General features: G+C 43.8%; 1 protein-coding gene across 5 annotated transcripts in view; it reads left to right on the forward strand.

Annotated features, from left to right (window-relative positions):
- Nucleotides 1–23,581, forward strand: part of MARCHF8 (membrane associated ring-CH-type finger 8) — a 585,276-nt gene that overhangs the window by 28,528 nt on the left and 533,167 nt on the right. For all 5 annotated transcript variants that reach the window (XM_069240426.1, XM_069240425.1, XM_069240427.1 and 2 more), the window contains exon 2: nucleotides 14,204–14,310. In XM_069240426.1, the coding sequence (XP_069096527.1) occupies nucleotides 14,227–14,310 (84 nt within the window). In that variant the 5' untranslated portion in view covers nucleotides 14,204–14,226. The remainder of the gene's footprint in view (nucleotides 1–14,203; nucleotides 14,311–23,581) is intronic.

The raw sequence follows: 23,581 nt of genomic DNA on the forward strand, positions 1-23,581 counted from the left end.
CAGACATGGCCAAGGTAAGAAAGGCTGAAAGACGACCACCACTGAACAAGACACACAAGCTGAAACGTCAAGACTGGGCCAAGAAATATCTCAAGACTGATTTTTCTAAGGTTTTATGGACTGATGAAATGAGAGTGAGTCTTGATGGGCCAGATGGATGGGCCCGTGGCTGGATTGGTAAAGGGCAGAGAGCTCCAGTCCGACTCAGACGCCAGCAAGGTGGAGGTGGAGTACTGGTTTGGGCTGGTATCATCAAAGATGAGCTTGTGGGGCCTTTTCGGGTTGAGGATGGAGTCAAGCTCAACTCCCAGTCCTACTGCCAGTTCCTGGAAGACACCTTCTACAAGCAGTGGTACAGGAAGAAGTCTGCATCCTTCAAGAAAAACATGATTTTCATGCAGGACAATGCTCCATCACACGCGTCCAAGTACTCCACAGCGTGGCTGGCAAGAAAGGGTATAAAAGAAGGAAATCTAATGACATGGCCTCCTTGTTCACCTGATCTGAAACCCATTGAGAACCTGTGGTCCATCATCAAATGTGAGATTTACAAGGAGGGAAAACAGTACACCTCTCTGAACAGTGTCTGGGAGGCTGTGGTTGCTGCTGCACGCAATGTTGATGGTGAACAGATCAAAACACTGACAGAATCCATGGATGGCAGGCTTTTGAGTGTCCTTGCAAAGAAAGGTGGCTATATTGGTCACTGATTTGTTTTTGTTTTGTTTTTGAATGTCAGAAATGTATATTTGTGAATGTTGAGATGTTATATTGGTTTCACTGGTAATGATAAATAATTGAAATGGGTATATATTTTTTTTTTTGTTAAGTTGCCTAATAATTATGCACAGTGATAGTCACCTGCACACACAGATATCCCCCTAACATAGCTAAAACTAAAAACAAACTAAAAACTACTTCCAAAAATATTCAGTTTTGATATTAATGAGTTTTTTTGGGTTCATTGAGAACATGGTTGTTGTTCAATAATAAAATTAATCCTCAAAAATACAACTTGCCTAATAATTCTGCACTCCCTGTATGTATATGCGTTTTACACTTTTTCAAAAATACACTATCTTCCCAACTTTTCTGGGAAACCGGAATATCCGCCCGCAATATTTCATGACGAATAAAAGAAGTTTTTAAAAAACTTACACAGTTATCAGCACACTGAAACAAATGGCAATGAGACACAGAGGCAAGTGTGAAAATAGGCTGTAGTGTATGATATACACTAGCCATTTACACAATGGAAAAGCATTTACTAATTTGCCACTAGAAAGTACTGCAGTTCTGTAGACCTCTTTTAGGTAAAACTGTATGCTTTTTTTTTATGGCCCTGATGGTTATTTCAGATCAATTACATTTTTACGGGAACAATTTAGACATATAAACATAGCAAGTGCCCCAGGTGAAGCTCCAGTTGAGTATAATGGAAACAATCCATACTTTTTGGCCTTGGAGAATGCAAAGCACTTATGATTCCTCTAATACGGTACATTGAAAAATAATCTGAAATCCTCAATATAAGTGAATGCATTGGAGCACAATCAGTGCTTGGGAGACTGTGATGAGTGGTGTCTTTATTGATTTATCCTTGTAAGAGCAGAGTCCATGGTTCTCCCTTTTAAATACTCTATGTATGCAAATGCCAAAAATCCATTCCACCACTCAAACGCACACACAGACCCATACAGCCACTCACATACCCGCCTACAGACCCATAGCAGCACTCGCTCATCCACTCAGACATGCACTGACAACCACTCACAGAACCACATAGCCACTCACACACCCACTCACAGACTCATTGAGACACACACACACTGGCTCACACACCCACTATGACACTCATGCACCCACTCACACACTTACTCTCCAAGGTTACAGCTTATATCTAGGAAATACAATTTAAATAACCCTAGAAATTCTCTGATAAAAACAAATATTATAGGTACATTACAGTTAAGAAATAAAATTTAAAAACCCCTAGAAATTATCTGAAAAAAACAAAGGTTACAGTTACTTTATAGTAAGGAAATAGAATAAAAAAAAAAAAAAAACATAGACATTTACTGAAAAAACAAAGGTTACAACAACGTTATAGTTAGGAAATATAATTTAAAAAAACCTTTGAAATTCACTGAAAAAAACAAAGGTTACAGAGATGTTATAGTTAGGAATTAGAATAAAAACCCTTGGAAATTCACTGAACAAAACAAAGGTTACAAGGACGTTATAGTTAGGCTCACATTTAGCTCATACAATGAGTTACAATGTAACTTGTGCCCCCGTAATGCACTGCTTATGACCTCACATATTACATCACTCATGACATGGTCAGTGACATCATTCACAGAACCATTCACACACCCACTCACACCCCCATAGAAGCTCACATACATCCACGCATACACTAATATTCACATACGCATTCACACACCCATAAAAGGGACACCCACCCACTAATTCGCTCACATATGCACTGACACAACTACTCACACATATGGCACTCACTCATCTATTCAGAGACCCATACAGCTACTCACACACCCATTTACAGATCCATACAGCCACTCAGACACCCACTCATACGCCCATACAACCACTCACATACCCACACATCCACTGATACAGCTACTCACAGATCCACTCACTATCCCATACAGTCACTGACAAAGCCACTCACCTATGCATACAACTATCCAAACACTCACTGACTCACCCACCCATTCACTCACCGATAGTCACTTTCACACCCAGTCACTCACCGATACAAGCACTCACACACCCACTCACCGCTACAGCCAATCACTAACCCAGTCATACAACCAAAGCAGCCACTCAAACACATTTGCTGACCTATACAGCTGCTTAACATCCACTTACTCTTCCATACGGGAATTGTCTAACCCACTCACTCACCCATACAGCAAATCACATACGTACTCACTCAGTGATACAGCTACTTACATCCACTCACTGTCCCACTCATTCACTAACACAGCCACTCACTTATGCATACAGCCACTCATACATCCACTGTCTCACACAGCACTCACTAACTCACTCACTGATGCAATCACTTACACACCCAGTCACTCACCCATACAAGCATGCACACACTCACTCACCTGTACAGTCACTCACACAACCAATGCAGCCACTCACAAAACCACTCGCTCACTGATACACCTACTTACACATGCACTTACTCTCCTATACAGTAACTGACCCAACTACTCACTCACCCATACAGCCACTCACATATCTATACAACCACTTACACTTACTGGATGATGTCATCAGTGATATCATCAGTGATGTTGCTAACCATGTCATTAATGATGTAATATGTGAGATCATAAGCAGTGCATTATGGAGGCGCAAGGTATAGTTAGCTCAGGTAACTATAACTGCTGAATTTCTCGGGTTTTGTAAGTGTAAAATGTGAGCCTAACTATGATGTCCCTGTAACCTTTGTTTTTTTTTTTTTGTTTTTTTTTCAGTGAATTTCAGAATTATATTATATACATATATTACGTAGATGGTGGTCATCACTAGGTAATTATAGTTAGGACCTAGTTTCTATATTACAATGGATTTTGACACTGCTTGATGAATCTTCATGAAACTTTTTAAAAAAGTAAAACAATTGCCAGTCTCGTCAGCTGCTGACTCAAAGTTTCAAGGTGATCCGTCCAGCGGGGGGCAGGGGACGGGGGGGTGTCCCAAAACACGTTTTCACCCTTCATTTTTCCATATGGATTTTGAACAGCGATAGTGAAAAAACTACTGGATTGAATTACACCAAATTTGGCAGGAAGGTAGTTCCCGGTCTAGAAAGAGTGCTTTTTTGTTTGGTATAATTGCATTCAGTAGTTTTAAAGAAATTGAAGAAAATCCAAATTGCTTTATATTGGGATGCAAAGAATTTGCAACCTCTCCTGATCTCGTGCAGTGATTTGTTTGGCTGATAACACCTCAACAACAGAAGTTATCATCAGCCATCTTGGGACTTGACTGAAGCGGAGTCCCAAAACAAAAGGTAAAATAACAAGAAAAGTGGCCAGGGTATGAACACCCTGACCCCTTAGCTCTGGTGATGTTGTCCCACAGGCTCCCCCCCCCCCCCCCCCCCCCCACAGGCTAAAAAGCATTTTTTTTTTATTATACGTATGGAGTCGCTGTGGATTTCACTGACCTGCCATAACATTTTAGAAAAAGAAGCGCTGGCTCCAGAGCTTCGTTACAATATTGGGCCTGGGTGGGTCAAGTCCCAGGGGTTGTTGTATTAAAAAAAAACAGGGGGCCTCCTAGCCCCCTCCTGCTGCCCTTGGGACCACCACTTCCCCGGGGCGATAATGTTTTTAATTGGGTGGGCCTGTGGCCCCCGCACCCTGGTGACCACCACCTCAAAGTGCTACACTGAATTTGGAGCAGGGGGGCCACCGCCCGACACAAATATTTTAAAAAAGAAAGTGGGTCCACTTGGGTCCCCTAAGCCCCAGGGACCTTCTCCTCCCCTGTGCTATGTGCACAGTTGGAGGGGGTATATTCCACTGACTTGCCATAACATTTTAGAAAAAGAAGCGCTGGCTCCCGAGCTTCGTTACTATAATGGCCCTGGGTGGGTCGAGTCCCAGGGGCTTTTGTATAAAAAACAGGCGGCCTCCTAGCCCCCTCCTGCTGCCCTTGGGACCACCACCTCCCCGGGCGATTATGTTCTTAATTGGGGGGGCCTGTGGCCCCCTCACCCTGGTGACCACCACCTCAAAGTGCTACACTGAATTTGGAGCAGGGGGGCCACCGCCCCTGACACAAATATTTTACAAAAGAAAGTGGGTCCCTTTGGGTCCCTAAGCCCCAGGGACCTCCTCCTCCCCTGTGCTATGTGCACAGTTGGAGGGGGGCCTTTCAGCCTCCCTCTTGGAGCCACAGATGCCCCTGGGGACCGCCAACTCCCAGGGCCGGCTCCTGCTTTGTCCTGGGGTGCCCACCCATGCTTCGCTGCAGCTCTGCAAACACTTCCGGGTTTTCACAGCGGGACCTGCAAAGCAGGTCCCGCTGTTGAAATCCAAAGCTTTCATCTCTGTCCCCTCAAATCGTGCAGGGGACAGAGATGAAATGCTTCAGAAAGCATGGAGCTGCTGTCAAAGCAGCTCTGTGCTTGCTGAAGCAACAGCACTGCGAGGGAAGGCTTAAGGCTCCCCCTCAGTGCCAGGTAGCTCGTAAGAGCTTTTTATTTCAAAAATAAATTGTTAAAAAACATAAATAACTACATAAAATATATAGGGACCATGGGGGAGCCCTTGAGTCGCAGACCTTCAACTTTCGCCCTCACCATGCACTACTAATTACCCCACAAATTACGGCACTCATGCCATCTTTCGTAACGTCATTGATAATGCCATTGTAATATTTACAGTAAATGTTTTGGCAGAAAAAAGGTGTATTGCGAAGGCGCGAGTTATACTTACCTTAGGGCACGAGTTATAGTTACTTGAGGTAATTCTAACTATATCTGGTGAATTTCTATGGTTTTGTATGTTTAATATATATAGATATATATGAAACTTAGTGGCGGTCACCACTAGGTAGTTCTAGTTAAGATCTAATTTCTATAGAAAAAGAAAAAGGTTTTTGTTTTGCTAATAACACCGTTTGATGAATCTTGGCGAAATTTCCCCCAAAAAATCCGACACTCCCTTCAGCTGCTGTCTGGAAAGTTTCAGGGTGATCTGTCAAGTGGGAGCTGAGAAAAAAGGGGTACCCCAAAACTCTTTTTTGCCATGCATATTTCCATAGGGATTTTTAACAGGAATAGCGGCTGAACTACTGGATGGATTTACACCAGATCTGACAGAAAGGTAACTCTTGGCCCAGAAAGCGCCTGTTATGTTATTTTGTATAAATCCGTTCAGTAGTTTTTGAGAAATTAAAGAAAAAACAAATATAACAGATGGGCTTGTTCATGTAAAATCTGACCCAATCTATAACGTCCGTTGTAGTTCGACCTTCTTTCTATAGAAAAAGTTTTTTTGTTTTGCTAATAACTTAAGTGCAGTTTGATGAATCTTCAAAAATTTTTCCAAAAAAACAACAGTGGTCACTTCAGTTGCTGTCTGGAAAGTTTCGGGGTGACCCGTAAAGCGGGGGCTGAGAAAAAGGGTGGTCCCAACACGCATTCTCTCCATTCATTTTTCCATAGGGGTTTTAAATAGCGATTGCACTCAAACCACTGGGCAGAGCTGCACCATATTTGGCAGAAAGGAAGCTCTTGGTCTATAAAGAGGCCTTTTTGTTATTTGGTGTAAATTCGTTCAGTAGTTTTTGATAAATTAAAGAAAATGCAAATTTGTATATATAGGGATGCAAAGGATTCAGGACCCCTCCAGATCTCATACTGAGATCTAATTGGCTGCCAGCACTTCAGCAAGGAAGTGTTGGCTGCCATCTTGGGTCTCTGCTTCAGCCGAGTCCTAGAAGAAATGAGAAAAGGGGCCAGGGTAGGGACACCCTGATCCCTTAGCTCTGGTACTGGGGCCTCAGAGGGACCCCCAGGGTGAAAAAAAAAAAAAAAAAAAAGCCACACAAATGCCACAAATTCAGATCAGGATCACGAATCTGTGGCAAAAAAACAAATATCACAGGATCCTGTGCTTGTTTTTATAAAGACTCTGGGTGGGCCAGGTACCAGGGGCAGGTCAAAAATAAGGATAGGGGCATATGGGCCCCCTTCCTAGGGCTTACTGAATCCCGGAGGACTGCCACCTCCCCGTGGCTCCTATTATAATGAATGCGGAGGGCCATGTGTGCCCCGCGCCCTGGGAACCACCACCACCCAGGGACAAAGTGCTTTCACTGAAGTGGGCAGGGGTTCTGTGGATGCCCCATGCCCTGGGGATTGCCATCTCCTAAAGGCTAACTTTCCATAATATGCGAGGTGGCTGCGCCCTCCCCACCTCCCCGACACCCCAGGGACTGCCACCTCCCTGTGGCTGAATTTAAGTAAGATGATGGGGGCTCCTTTGCGGACCTCTGGCCCCAGGGACCACCACCTCCCTGGGTCAAATTCTAATGTTGGAGGGGTGCCGCGTGGCCCCCTTGAGGAGCCCACCCGGGACATAGGTGTTTGCTCTGACTTGGCGGGAGCTTTGACAGCTCTCGGCCAAGTCAGAGCAAATACTCCTGTTAACAGAGGTTGCCTCGGTTAACCTGCCTGCAGAGATGCAGGCAGGGAAAGAGAGGAAACTTGTGCTCTCACAGGGAGGGAGCTGGGCCTTTAGCAGCTCTTTCTCTGTAACAGCCATGCCGGCTCCCGCTGGAGGTGGGGAAACGGCTGGGACCACGGGGGCCTTGAGGCTCTTTAATGTACTTACCTTACCATCATGATAACCTTTTCATTACAGGTATAATGACTTTTGTGGGTTAGGTAGTGTGTCCTGTTTGCCTTTATGGCAGGATAGGCCATTTACTAATTGCCTCTGTGTAGGAAGGTAGCCTCTTTCTAGCCTTGTTACCCCCACTTTTGGCCTGTTTGTGAGTGTATGTCAGGGTGTTTTTATTGTCTGACTGGGATCCTGCTAGCCAGGGCCCAGTGCTCATAGTGAAAACCCTATGTTGTCAGTATGTTTGATATGTGCCACTGGGATCCTCCTAGCCAGGACCCCAGTTCTCATAAGTTTGTGGCCTATATGTGTTCCCTGTGTGGTGCCGAACTATATCACTGAGGCTCTGCTAATCAGAACCTCTTTGTTTATGCTCTCTCTGCTTTCTAAATTTGTCACTGCAGGCTAGTGACTAAATTTACCAATTCTCACTGGCACAATGGTACACCCATATAATTCCCTTGTATATGGTACTTAGGTACCCAGGGTATTGGGGTTCCAGGAGATAGATCCCTATTGGCTGCAGCATTTCTTTTGCCACCCATAGGGAGCTCAAGCAATTCTTACACAGGTCTGCCACTGCAGCCTGAGTGAAATAACGTCCACGTTATTTCACAGCCATTTTTCACTGCACAAAAGTAACTCATAAGTCACCTATATGTCTAACCCCCACTTGGTGAAGATTGGGTGCCAAGTTACTTAGTGTGTGGGCACCCTGGCACTAGCGAAGGTGCCCCCACATCGTTCAGGGCAAATTCCCCAGACTTTGTGAGTGCGGGGACACCATTACACGCGTGCACTACACATAGGTTACTACCTATGTGTAGCGTCACAATGGTAACTCCGAACATGGCCATGTAACATGTCTAAGATAATGGAATTGTCCCCCAATACCATTCTGGTATTGGGGGGACAATTCCATGATCCCCCTGGTCTCTAGCACAGAACCCGGGTACTGCCAAACTGCCTTTCTGGGGTTTCCACTGCAACTGCTGCTGCCAACCCCTCAGACACGATTCTGCCCTCCTGGGGTCTGGGCAGCCCCGGCCCAGGAAGGCAGAACAAAGGATTTCCTCTGAGAGGGGGTGTTACACCCTCTCCCGTTGTAAATAGGTATGAAGGGCTGGGGAGACCCTAAATAGCCAGAAAAGGACGTTTGGCTACCAAGAGAGGTAAGAACCTATCAGAAGGGGTCTCTGACGTCACCTGATGGCACTGGCCACTCAGAGCAGTCCATTGTGCCAGCAACACCTCTGTTTCCAAGATGGCAGAGGTCTGGAGCACACTGGAGGAGCTCTGGGCACCTACCCTGGGAGGTGCAGGTCGGAGGAGTGGTCACTCCCCTTTCCTTTGTCCAGTTTCGCGCCAGAGCAGGGCTGGGGGATCCCTGAACCGGTGTAGACTGGCTTATGCAGAGATGGGCAGCATCTGTGCCCATCAAAGCATTTCCAGAGGCTGGGGGAGGCTACTCCTCCCCAGCCTTCACACCTATTTCCAAAGGGAGAGGGTGTCACACCCTCTCTCAGAGGAAATCCTTTGTTCTGCCTTCCTGGGCCAGGGCTGCCTGGACCCCAGGGGGGGCAGAAACCTGTCTGAGGAGTTGGCAGCAGCTGCAGTGCAAACCCTGAAAAGGCAGTTTGGCAGTACCTGGGTTCTGTTCTAGAGACCCGGGGTATCATGGAATTGTCTCCCCAATGCCAGAATGGCATTGGGGTGACAATTCCATGAACTTAGACATGTTACATGGCCATGTTCGGAGTTCCCATTGTGACGCTATACATAGGTAGTGACCTATGTATAGTGCACGCGTGTAATGGTGTCCCCGCACTCACAAAGTCTGGGGAATTTGCCCTGAACAATGTGGGGGCACCTTGGCTAGTGCCCGGGTGCCCACACACTAAGTAACTTAGCACCCAACCTTCAGCAGGTAAAGGTTAGACATATAGGTGACTTATAAGTTACTTAAGTGCAGTGGTAAATGGCTGTGAAATAACGTGGACGTTATTTCACTCAGGCTGCAATGGCAGGCCTGTGTAAGAATTGTCAGAGCTCCCTATGGGTGGCAAAAGAAATGCTGCAGCCCATTGGGATCTCCTGGAACCCCAATACCCTGGATACCTCAGTACCATATACTAGGGAATTATAAGGGTGTTCCAGTATGCCAATATGAATTGGTGAAATTGGTGACTAGCCTGTTAGTGACAATTTGTAAAGAGAGAGCATAACCACTGAGGTTCTGGTTAGCAGAGCCTCAGTGACACAGTTAGGCATCACACAGGGAACTCATACATATAGGTCACAAACTTATGAGCACTGGGGTCCTGACTAGCAGGGTCCCAGTGACACATAACAAACATACTGAAAACATAGGGTTTTCACTATGAGCACTGGGCCCTGGCTAGCAGGATCCCAGTGAGACAGTGAAAACACCTGACATATGCTCACAAACCGGCCAAAAGTGGGGGTAACAAGGCTAGAAAGAGGCTACTTTCTCACAATTGTATGCTGTTGAAAACATTCCTACTAGAACAGTATAATGGAAATAAAGTATTTATACTCTCTGAACTGTAGATGCAGTTTTATTGTTCTTTGATTTTATTATTGGAGTCACTTTATCCTTTCAAGATATGTGTTAAAGCAGCAGTGCTGATTCCTGCATTTTGCTGTTTTTTGTTTTGATACTTGGGGAGAAACTTTCTTAACTACTGTTTGGTTGAATGCTGTCTGCTAAGATGATGAACTGCCTTCGTTCAGTGGTTATAAAATATTTTCTAAAAGCACCCAAAATTAAAGGTATGGACCTCCTTTGCTGGCTCACCTGTTTTTCTCCAGTCCCAACTTAAATTGTCACGTCATCTTAACAGATGAAGCAGGTTACCTTTTGTAAAGAAGCACAACTGCTAATCATCAGAAGCCAAGGCAAAATCCATGCCCTTTATAAATTATGCTATTTTCCTACTAAAGGAACGATTATGAATCGTTTCTTTTTTTTGTATTTGTTGCTTGACGTGTGCATTTTTTTTAATTGTGCTACTAAATTTCCTCCTTTTAAAGCAACATTCTGTTTCTTGATAGCAAGTCAGGGAGAGCAGGTACACTACTCCACTTCTTTTCCATTTTAAGTCCCAATTTCCCCCACATAAGTATGTTCTACTTTCTTTGTATATTGCCTCCACATATTTTTTTCTTTCACTTGTTCTTTTAAATTTTGTATTCCCATTTTTTGAATGTCTGTTAGAAGGTTGTCCCTATGAATCAAACAAGTATACATGTGCTTTTAGCCTGAAATTGAAGCGTGATTGTATACTTTTGGGCACGCAGTAAGATTGGTATTGGGTTCAACCATTTCACTTGCGACTGATCTGAACATGAGTCTTGAGACCGAGGTCATCAAACTTTCTTGCTCTGAGCCCCACTAAGAAATGTTTTGAAATCCAGCCCCTACTGAAACGTCATGGCAAGGATTGATAGAGCAGGTGATGCAGGACTGAGCGTAGAGGACAGGGCTTAGAGATCATTTCACCTGAACTTTTAGTGCAGCTCATAATCCTCATTAAATTTGAGACTTATGAAAGAGAAGATGTATCACATATAAACAGAATTTGATCTCAAAATCTACTTCCTACCTATGGGTTGTTGTGAGCCCTTCAGAGCCCCAATGCCGCTGCACCTGCTGCACTAACGATAGATGTGTCCCAGAGTAGTAGGTTCTCTCCTCCTACCTCTTTTATCCCTTCCCAACCATGCCTGACCATCACTCCAGTCTTGACCCTGGTTACCTGTCCCTTTCAGACAAAAAGAGCTCCCACATGTTTCCATTCTCTTTTTCAGCAGGGATGCCCTATGCTCTAATGCTAGTGAGGAAAATGAGCCCTCGTGCCTCTTTTTAAAGCAAAATAGTCATTTTTTATGTGGTGTGCCACTCATGCCCATGGGCCCCGGTGCTGTTACACCTCCTTCACTAATGATAACTACTGATTTGCAAAGTGGGCTGTCTCCTGTGCCCTTTGTTAAAAACATGTGCTCCTCTCTTGGCCTGGGGTCCAAAGCAACACTAGCACAACAAGTGTGTATTGGGCCTTACTGCAAGCAATGAGGGATTATAAAACATCCATTTTTGGGGTTCAGTTGACCGTTCATTTCACTGTGTTCTGATGCCACTGCACCTGTAGCACCAATGTCACTTAGACATTTTGTGAAGCTGGGTTCCTGCTCTGTCCACTCCACTGGATCATCACTCCTATGCCTGAGGCCGAAAGCAGGCTTTTATCTCCTTTTTGTAAAAATAGCAAAAGAAGAAAAAATGCACATCTCGTCTCCCCTATTGCTTGAGCTCTTGTGCTCTTGTCCATATCTAGCAAGGGTGATCTAGGCCCAAAAGCTAGCAAAGAAGATAGCCCCCCACTCCTCGTTTTATTAGTAAGACAGTCATAATTGGATGCATTGCTTCCAGTGCCACAGTAACTTGACACACTAATGGTAGACCCTTTTCCTTAACTCCTCTTCCCCACATCGCCCTCTTCCCTGGGGCATCTCTCCAAGGTAGCTCTCTCTGTCCATTTGTAAACAAATAAATGAACCCTCACATTTTGCCCCTTGTTCTAGGTCATTGTTTTGGCACTATCCATGGACCTTGCTCTCTAGGTGTTTCCCCTGGAACATTACTCTGACCCGTCTAAAGATCATAAGAATCAGGGCTCTGCATCTGAATGCAGCCCTGCTGGTCTTCTCTAAGCCACCCAATGGGTGCAACTTTGTACAAAAATGAATAGAACCGTCACAAAACAGTTGATACAGATCTGGAGGCATGCCTTTGCCTGAAAGCAAAAGAAGGGGAGCCTCCTTTACTGTGAAGGGTGACGCAATGAGCTAAAGAATGATCAAGACTTCTCACCAGGGGGCCTGATACCTAAAGAAATGTAGTTATGTTCACTGAGAGGTAATGTAATGGTGTTATCAGCTGAGTTCTGGAGTGCGTCGTTTTAATGAACACATGTATTTTAGTATTAAGTAATCAGACCGTCCAAATGCAAACATTTCTATATTTTCAAAGCTCTTGTTTTATCTTAAACACTACGGGCAATTTGTATCGTGCATTTTACAAGTCGGAAATGGTCCGATTCAGAGAATCAGTGTGTTTGCGACTTGTAAAATGCATTTTGGTATGTATGAATTCCAATGTGCAATTCGGTAACATTTTACTGAATCGCAATTTGGAATTGCAAATACATACTGATTCAGTATTAGAAAGGGGCTTGTTCAGGGCTTCCTGTCCTAATATCGAATCGCAGCGGTATGTAGGAATGTTATGTGACTGAAATGCAGTTGCAAAACATTCCCATTTTGTAACCCATTTGCAAATGGGAACGGGTCCAAAAGGGTACACCTTCTGATTTGTGAATGGTATTGAAAACGTTTTTTCAGAGCAGGCAGTGATTCCACAGACCACTGCCTGCTCTTAAAAAATTGAAAGACAATTTTTAATTTTTCTTTTTTTAAATGCATCCCGTTTTCCTTTAAGGAAAACAGGCTGCATTTAAAAAAATAAGATTGCTTTATTCCAGAGCAATTTCTTACATGGTGGTCTGCTGACCCCAGCAGACCTCCATCCCTGTGATTGTTGCGTTTCGTCATGGGTCATAAATTGTAACCTGCCTAGTGAAATATTAATGAAGTAGGTCGACTTGGGACCCATTACGAAATGCTAAATAAAACTCGTGGACTTTCATACATTGAAATACCGATTACCTAATTTCGATTTGCAGAGAATCCCAATTAGGTAATCGCTATTTCTAATAATGATACATATGGCCCTACATCTTTTTGAAGCAGCCTTTCCTATACTATGTGTAATACAATTTTAAAATAAAAAATCACATATTCATAGTGCTTTCTGTCCCTGGCTGGGACGTTATAGTGCTATAAATGCACAGTTCAATCTTCCCCACTGGGCCAACTAGGATTCAACCCTGAGATTCTCTGGTCACACTCACACATATCTGCAGTGATCAAATTAGCTAACTGAGGTCTCCTAACGTAAAAGAGTACATTTCCCACCGATTAATTTAGATTGCATTTATTTTTCATTTATGGTGTGGGAGTGTTATTTTATATGCAGTTACTTGAAGATCAAAAAACAATTAAATACCTCCAGAATATTTTTTTTTAGCTACCTCTTTGGCCTAACCACCACACTCACTGACCAGGCTTCATAGCACTCAGGATTGCAGTTCCCACACTTTGTTAAGCACTTCAACTGCTGCATGCAAATGAAGACAGCCTGGTAACCAGACAAATAAACAAGGTCGCAATTCAAGGTCTTCCCAATTTACAAATGCTTGCTGACACATTTTCGCTTTGCTGGGAGTACAGCCACAGGACCCCGGGGGGCATGCCCCACAGTTTGAAGACCTCTGCTTTAAACTGTCATCCTAGTAGAGTGCTATCCAGGTAACATCTGCTGTGAAGAATTGGCTAAAGACTCATTTTCAGTCATCTGCTTATGAGCCTCTCCCTGATTTGAGTAGTATCCATGAATAAAGGAGGGTAATCTGTCACATGATGGCTGGGTCCTATTGTGCACATCAGTAGGCTTTTCTAGGTACGCTCAGGGTTAGGGAAGTTTAATGACCTATTTAGGAGCAATACAAAAAAAGGAAGAGGATCTAACAAAGACGAAAAATTCAAATTGTGTGGTTTTCTTTTTGTCCTCCCACACTGATGATTGAGTTTATTGGGCATATTTTCTTCTGTTGTTCATATTTTCTCTATTGGTGGAATTATTCTGACAAGCTTTATTTTGTTTTCAGAATGGAAGCCAACAGCACTGATCATGTTTGCCACGGCTGGAGAAGAAGAGGGAAAAGGGAAGATTGGGAATGTTAGAAAAGCCACTAGTATTTTTCTCAGCAATTCGGTAAGTTACATAAATCTTCCAACACTGCAAAGCTCAAAATAGGATATTAGAGGTTGTTTCAGCAATTTTTATTGAGTTCCAACCAGGATTCATAGTAGCATGCCATTCGAGTTTAGAGTGAGGTGCACATTTATTTTCCACATTGAAAACACATTTCATTCAATGGATTTTTCAGTAAGAACTTTAAAAAATACAAACAATAGTGACATGTGAGACATTTGACTGTTGGTCAAAGAGAGGACTAATTTTGGGGAAATGCAGTATTCCCTTACCTTATACTTCTGTAGATTTCATTTAATGAAGTTGTTCGTGCAAATTACATTTGTAAAATGGTTTCTGATAATGCCTATTAATATTCCACAAAGACCTAAAACAGATTAAGTTGAAATCCCTAAGGAGAAATGTCTGAAACCTTGAAGCAAAAGCTAGTTGGCTGAGCAAGCAGAATGTTGGGATCATATTCAGCTTGGGGGAATTAAAAATCTCCAAAGAAAGTTAAATACTCTCTCCAGGGGTGTGGAATTTATTAAAATATCTACTTGTCCACGGGACAGGTTGCTTCTCAAATCTACTTGTCCTGTAAAAAGATCTACTTGTCCCTTTGGTGCCATGTAGTGTGGCGCCAAATTATAGCAGCAATCTCATTATGTAAGAGCTCTGATAATAGCCTCTCTGATTATGCCAGGGCTACTACCATAGTAGGGCTTGAATACTAGCAGTTTCAATCCCTACTGTAGCAATTTCCTTATTTTTCCACCTTTCTGCAGATCTGCATACTGGGGCTGGAGGAAGCAGTAAGCAATAGTTCCAGGGCTGGAATGCCTTTGAGTCTGCAAACCTACTAACCTGCATGTTTTAAAGATTTTCACCAGCTTCTCTCTAATATTTTCCCATAATAAGAAAGGTTGGACATTTACTCCTGACAATGGCAGAATTAGAACTTCTTCCAGGGTTGGGAAGAAAGTGGCTGGAGGGAAAATGAACTTGCAAATGCTCAATAGATTTTCACATGAGCAAATCTACACCAGCGTATTTACCCATGCTAAAATACAGTTCACAAATATTTTATAGGGGTACGACATATACCATGGGTGCACTTTTGTGACTTTCTTTAAGAATTTGGGGCCACATGTAGGTAGGTTCAGATTTGTGACCCGCAAATTGCGAGTCGCAAATCCGAATGTAGGATGGTGTCCCTGACACCATCTGCGATTCGCAAGGGCTTCGCAAATGTTCACCTCATGAATAATCATGAGGTGGGTCGCACAGGGATGGTGGCCTGCTGGAGACAGCAGACCACCATGTCTGTGACTGCTTTTCAATAAAGCAGTTTTTTTTTTTTTTTTTTTTTTTTTTTGGTAATGCAGCCCGTTTTCCTTAAAGGAAAACGAGATGCATTACAAAAACGAAAAATGAAACGTTTTCGTTTCATTTTTTCAGAGCAGGCAGTGGTCCGCAGGACCACTGCCTGCTCTGAAAAAATGTTTACAGTGACATTCACAATGGGGAAGGGGTCCCAGAGGGACCCCTTCCCTTTTGTGAAAGTGTTAGCACCCATTTGAAATGGGTGCAAACTGAGATTGGTTTGCGCCCGCATTCGCAAAACAATCCTACATTGCACTGCGAGTCGCAATTAGGAAGGGAACACCCCTTCCTAATTGCGAGTCACAAACCCGTTTTGCGATTCGGTAACCAGGTTACCGAATCGCAAAACTGGGTTTGTGCATCGCAATGTGCTTTTTGCACGTCGCAAACAGCGAAAGTCGCTGTTTGCGACATGCAAAAAGCTACCTACATGTAGGTCTTGGTCCCTAATTAGGTCTGGTGTTAACAAAGACATTTTGTTTTTATTAAACTTCTATTTCTCTCTCTTTCGGCTGGCTTTACTGTGAGTGATCGCATTCTTCTCTTCCACAAGGAGCATATTGGCACACAAAGTAGTTTTGTTCAGTGTCAGGAACTACAGTGGCAATCAGTGACGTAATGAAACTGGAGGGTGCCCCTTTGCAAAGAACATGGAGGAGCCCCCTCTCCAGACTCACTCAGGGCAGGTGCTGTGCTGAAGGGGCCCCCTGGAGGGCGGCTGCGGGGCCTTTGTTATGCCACTGGTGGCAACATGTGCTTTTAGAGTTCAAAAACGTTTTGGGTTTTTTTTGCCAGTGTTTGTTACAATGTTGAGGACCTGGTAGCTCCCACAACAATAAAGTGTTAGAAAAGCCATGTCAAAACAAGACACGCATTGATGAAACTAAAAGACTTATAAAAATATGTCAGATCAGTTGGCTTTGTCAGTGTTTGTTTATTTTCATGCTTCCCATAATCGTGTTGAAAATGGTTACACTGATTTTCCATTAGAAATATTTTTGGGAAATACTAGCATGCATCAAAACATTTTACTAAATGACACTTCATTTGCATATAATCAGAGAGCATTCTGGGAGCATTATACTTAGCCTCATAGCCTAAACTTTTCAAACATGTGTATACACGTTTTTTTTTTTTTGTACTGGAACCAACGTCAGTAGTGAAGTGTGACATTAAAACATTTATTTACAGCACTCACCCTAATAATGAAGGTTTTCAAATAATGAACCATAAATACAAGTTCGAACATTATCTCTTGGAAACACATTACCTCAACTGCAGAGAGTTCCACTCTCTGTAAACAAACAGCCAAAGGGTTTGTGCTGCAGAGGGTTGGGTCTACTTGTCCCAAGGACAAAGTAAACATAAAATCTTGTTGCCCTTGACCCCAAACAAGATGTCCCGGGCGTCGGGCGATAGGAATTCCACATCCCTGTCTCTCGATCTGTGCGGCTCACCTTTCTTCTAAGTGATCCATTCCTAAACAACTTTGCAGTCTCTTGATGTGTGGTAAGCATTATTAGACTACTTCTCTGTATCAGATCAAACAATTCAATTCAGCAAGCACAATCCAACAGCTTGTGTCAAGGAGTTGTCTTATCCCTTCTGTTAACCACGAAACTGATCTGAAGTGTGTGGAAGACATTAAAACATCTTGCTAACATACTGAGCAGCAATGGCGTAGACTTATACACCAAACCTTAAGTCTGTCTGTAGGAAAGTGCCCAGTTTGACATGGTTATCCCCCACCTTTTGCCTGATATTGGTGCTGACTTGACTGAGAATGTGCTGGGATCCTGCTAACCAGGCCCCAGCACCGGTGTTCTTTCCCTAAAACTGTACAATTGTTCCCACAATTGGCACACCTCTGATACACATCTAAGTCCCTTGTAAAAGGTACTAGTGGCATCAAGGGCTCTGTGACCAGGTAGGGTCCCTAAGGGCTGCAGCATGTACCATGCCACACTATGGGACCCCTCACTAAGCACATGCACACTGCCATTGCAGCTTGTGTGTACTGGTGGGGAGAAAAAGACAAAGCCGACATGGCACCACCCTCAGGGTGCCATGCCCACAAACCGGTGGATGAGGCACAGGTAAGTCACCCCTTTAGCAGGCCTTAAATCCCTAAGGCAGGGTGCACTATACCACAGGTGAGGGCATAGCTGCATGAGCGATATGCCCCTACAGTGTCCAAGTCCATTCTTAGACATTGTAAGTGGAGTGTGGCCATATTGAGTACATGGGCTGGGAATTTGTCATTACGAACTCCACAGCTCTATGATGGCTTCACTGAAGTCTGAGAAGTTTCACACTGATGCCAGAGGATGTAACTCTCACACTACCTTACCACAATAACCTCTTCAATGCTGTGAAAATGGGCAGAGAGATCTTCTACTTCATAAGCACTGCACACCTCACCCATCTCTCTTTCAATATTCACACGTCTCAGGCTTTATACTGTTGCTGCTTGAATCAGTTGTGAAATACCACTGACGTCTTTGGATTTGGCCATACTGGTTGCCCTCTCATTTTCCTCCTAACAGGTTGCCTTCTTAGTATCCTGATATCCGTATTTATAAATGTTGTCACAGTCATTAATCTCCATTCCAGGCTCACCTACCGGCTGTTTGTTAACATCAGACATATTTGCCTTTTGTTCAGCTTGGTAGAGATTAATTTCTTGCTCATACCTCTCCATTCAAAACAAGGTGTTCCAGCATTTCCTAATGCTTATCACTGCTAAGACAGAAATCCATTGTTTCCTTTTATCTTCAGTCCCCAGCGGTACTCCATCTCCTTTCTGTATTATTCTATAGTGATTCCATTCTTTCTTCCCCCTTGGAGGGGAAACTCTGGTTTCTTTTTTATAACTAAACAAGGCTCTACACATTCATAAATTGAGTGCTACCTCTGCCCCATTCCACCTATTCAAAATGTACAAAATTGCCCCTCCTTCCACTGTGCTAAAATATGATTTACAAAATAGTTCTTAGCAAATTGTTGTAGTGGTTTAGTTTCCTCCTCTGTCTCACAGATTACTTTCTTGAATCTATCAAAACCAACCCTTGATCCCCAATTCCCTTTTCTGCCCCCAAGATCCCCTGTGAGCTCTTGCAGCTGATAGATCTCACGCCACCATACCATACTATGCTGTGTTACCCTAAATTCAGTCATTGGCAGGTACTCGTTACCAACAGTCTCAGATTCCCTTCTCCTAAGATGGTGCACATCTTTCACCATAATTATGCATTAGACGTATTATAAACAGCAATTTGTCTGTAGGATACATGATCCACACAGTCTCATGGATGTGGGATGTAAGTGTCCCTGATTTACTGCTGGTACCTCAATGCTATCTGTTTTGTTGATGACACGTAATCAGCTATTTCCTCTAAAATATATCCCTTTTCATGCTTCCATCTTCGTTTTTCTTTACCACATCTTGAGGTAGTGGATTTGCTCCATGGACTAACATTTCACGTCTCCCGGGTCTGCAAGCCCTGTGTCTGTGTCTTGTTTTTTATTGCACAACCTTGTGCTGCTGCTCCTTTTTAATACTGAAGATTTCAGTTCTGATGACATGCAGCTGTGCAAGATATGGAAATGAAAAACAGGACACAAATAGGCCTCAAAAAGAAGCAGACTCCGCAGAGACACGGACCAAATGTCTGTGCACATCTAAGCCTGATCAATTGACTTTGGCAGTGCTTGTTTGCTATGCAGCTCCCACCTGTGCGTAGCCTTTCAAACCATGCTTCTTTTTGTGCCAACCCTCAGGAACTTAAAGGGGAGAAGTGTTTTTTTTTTTTCTTCCTTTTTTAATAAAGCTTGTTTGCCTTTGCTGCCTCCCCTTTCCCAATTTCTCAGCATGCACCAGGAATATCGCAGCAAATCTAGCATTAAGGTACACGGTACCCCGAGGTCCTCAGATCCTAGTACCTCAAATCCCTCACGCTCCACATCTCAGTGCTACCAGTGACAGCAGCCAGGTTGGACAACCCCTGTGTTTGTAAAACAGCGTTTTTCTGTCTGCAGCGGTTTCTATATTTTAAGATTTCGGATATTTGCTACTACAAACCGTTTTGTCGCTTTCAGACGCTTCCGATTTCTATACGTCTGATGTATCGGTATATTGTGTTTCTGTTTGAGTGGTACAGTTAAGAACTCAGTCGAAATAAACAGTGAAAAAGTCGAGCGTGTTAATAAGTGTTGAACGCAACGTTAGATGAGAACAGCGGATACTTGGAAATACAAATGGGCTCTTCATATAAAGGAGACTGTGGGAGCAGTGCAAGCTGAGGAGAGATGTTCTCTTTGCACACGAGCTAATGCTAGCATAACAATGTGTTAGTTTTGTTTTCTCAGCTATGCAGCTATTCTTAGGTTTATTCTCATCACAGACATGAATGCAGTCTTTTGAGAAGTGCTTAGTGGGCCTTTATTATCTTGATTTTCTGAGCTCGGTCCATTTGTGTCAGTTCCATTTTTGTCTACATTCGCCATTGTCAATTGAGGGGAATGTGAGTACAATGGGGGGGGGGGGGGGGGGAGGTGAACTAGCATTCATCTTCTACACTTTTGCAGAGAAAGATAACAACAAGTTTATTTGTGGTGCCCCGTTTCCACTAATCGTGCGGCTGGATATGAACCATTGCTCGCTATTATTTTTGTTACTCTTGTATTTGACACATGATTTTTTTGTAAAACAAATAAGCAGCAAAGTATACACCACTTATGCTTTCACTACACAAGCTGCATTGCTTCCTTTATGTTACTGGTTGACTATTTTGCCAGCTCCTGGCCAGTTTGTAGTGAATAAATGTTTTGTAATTTTTACCTATTCTCTCTATAAATCATAATTTGGGTGGGGGGAGTGTTACTATAGACAGACACATTTGTAATGCGTCTGCCTTTTTAGAAACCCGTATATCCTACATCAGTGTTTATTCCTTGCTGTGCGTCAAAGATAATGGCTAGACAAGTTAACACTGATATCATCTCCGCCATCTCAAGGACAGCGCCACAAGCTCATCCTCCTCCACTTTGCCATCTCCTCATTATCACCTACACGCTGTTCGGGGAATGAAACCAGACACCAGATTGCCAGCACAAATTAAGAAAGTCTAGCCCTTAATGTGGAGCAAAGATACTCCCACAATGAGACACACCTAAATTATTTCGACAAGGACCAAGTCCACAGCCTTCTGGTAACCACCACTGCCCCTCAATAAGGCACCCTTCCATCAAACAACCACTCAGTATTTTCAGTATTTACTAATTATGCTTTTTAAATCTCTTCACAAATTTAATGTGTCTTTATTAGTGCCAGACATCTTCCGCTGTAGTAGCGCACAGACAATGAAAGTGGCTGCCTTGTGAGCTATTTTTCTCTTGAGTTTTTAAAGGTTTGTACTCCTTCTCTTCTCCTTCCTTCCCATCGGTCTGTACATATGTGTTTACATTCTTCTATGTCCCCGAACCATTAGACATTGTGACTTGAATTCTGCATTGTAAGATGAAAATAGAATAGTTCCGCCTGCTGGCGGGGACCCCGAGAACACTTCCTTATATATTTTTCTGATACATCTTAACCTTTCACATGCATGTATCTCTAAGATAATTATTTTTTTAAAATATTTTTATTGACATTTTTAATTTTTCCAAACACAATAACACACCCAAGTGGGTTCAGTAATGGCACCCCATCATGTCATAGATAATTTACAATCCAATGTGTCTCAGCTATACAGCGGCAACAATTTGCAGTGAAGAGTCCAGCCATCCTGGTGATGCTCTGTCGTTGAGACTCCCCCTGTCACGGTATTCTTACCCATTGGAGGCGGCAAAGCTTCCCCTTTTGTCCCGCTCTGAAATATTATAGTGCTGTCTCCATGGCCCCCAAATATTTAGGAACTTCCTTGGGCACCCTCTGGCCTGAAATGTCACTTTTTCCACCATCATGTACATGTCCATCCCGGACCTCTATTCCCCAAGTGTGTGTGGTTCCTGCCCCCCCAGTGTCGTGCCACATCCCTCCTGGCCACAACTAACCCCAAGTTTGCGAACAGGAGCTTTGATCACAAGAGATCCACTTCCATGGGAATCCCCCAGAGCACATACCTGTGATCCACAGAGATTTCCACGTCCGGTATCCGCCCTACCTGTGTGGTAGTCTTTCCCCCGTGAGTCCTGCATCTCAGACAGGTGACTCTGACCTTCCGTACCTATGGAGCCTAACCCTATCATGATATACCCTATGTAGGCTCTTAAATTGTATTCCTCTCAGGTGTATTCTGATTGCTACCTCCTGTGGGTGCATCAGTGCCATCTCCCAGTCAATATCTTCCATGGTCCCCAATTCCTGTTCCCATTTTTCCCTGAGGCGTCCCAACGTGTTCGGCATGTTGTTATTGATTGTTCTGTTTGTCCACAAAACTGCTTTCTGGTCCAGTTGCCCTATTAGTAGCCTCCCTTCTAGTGGGGCGTATTCATGGAGTTTGGCCAAATCTAGGTTCTCTGCGTGCCATGCATGTGCCAACTGGAGGTATTTGTGATGCTGTGTTGGGGACATTTGGTATTCTGCTTGTAGGCTATCGAAAGACTTGAGTCGCACTTCCTCTATCAGGTCTCCCATGCGAGAAATTCCGATCATATCCCAGTTTTTGAAATATTGCTGTTTTCCTGGCTCCCTCAGTCGACTACCCTCCTGCAGTGGGATTTGTCATGTGAGCTTTGCATGCCAGCCTGTTTGTTCCCCTGCCCTCTCCAATGCTGTAATCACTAATTGCGTGGGGCCCAAGAGTCTCCCTCTTCCCTTCCCCCCCCCTTACAGATCATGCATCAGGGTATGTTGCACAAATTGACTCCTTTCCAGTAAGTATGTAGGATGATCCCCGGCGCATGCAGCCAGTCATTAATTACTATGAGATGCGTTGCCCAGTAATAGGCCCCAATGTCCGGGAGGACAATCCCCCCCCCCCCCTTGTTATATGTATTGCGTTGGAGTGTTTGTAGGGAGACCTGAGGCTGTTTCCCGCCCCAAAGTAGCTTACATATCTCACCCTCTTGTTTGGAGAATATGTTCTCTGGGATTTTAATATAAGTATTTTAGAGAATGTATAATAATTTGAGTAGGGCATTTATCTTATATAACGCCGTCCTGCCAAAAAATATCTGCAGCAGCATTCCCCACCTCTGCATGTCTATCTGTATGACTGTATCCATGACTGATAGGACATTATGATGCAGACACCTTTCTGAGTCTTGGGTCACATATACCCCCAGGTATTTGAATCCCTCTTCCTCTACTGTGAGGGTTTTTAGCAGGGTCAGCTGTCACAGGTGTCCTCCCGCCCTCTAGAGGCTGGATTTGGACCAATTAATTCCATAACTGGACAGGGAGCCGAAGTATTGAAAAGTTTTCAAGATCTGGTGGAAGTGTCTCCCTTGGTCAGGTAATGTATAGAAGGATATCATCTGCACAGAGCGATATGCGTTCATCGTCCTCCACACCATGTTCTATTTGGAATCCCAGTATGTCCCGGTGCGTGCGGACTGTGCATGCCAGAGGCTCTAAGGTAAGGGCAAACAACAGCAGTGGGAGGGGGCAGCCCTGTCTTGTCACCTCTCTTTTGGGAACTCCACGGACGTGACCCCATTCACTCAGACCGTGGCGATGGGCTTTGTGTAGAGTAGGGTTATCCAATATATAAATTTTGGCCCAAACCTCACCAACGTTTGTATCATGAATTGCCAGTGGACCGTATCGAACGCCTTTTCGGCATCTAACGACAATCGCAGAATGGGGATCTGTTCTTAACCGCCCTGCGCACAGCCAGTTATGAAGTCTTCGGAGATTGAGTCTTGTCGACTTCTTGGGCAGAAAACCTGATTGGTCTTGATG

The sequence above is a fragment of the Pleurodeles waltl genome, chromosome 6 (assembly GCF_031143425.1).
Source record: "Pleurodeles waltl isolate 20211129_DDA chromosome 6, aPleWal1.hap1.20221129, whole genome shotgun sequence".
NCBI classification, from domain to species: domain Eukaryota; kingdom Metazoa; phylum Chordata; class Amphibia; order Caudata; family Salamandridae; genus Pleurodeles; species Pleurodeles waltl.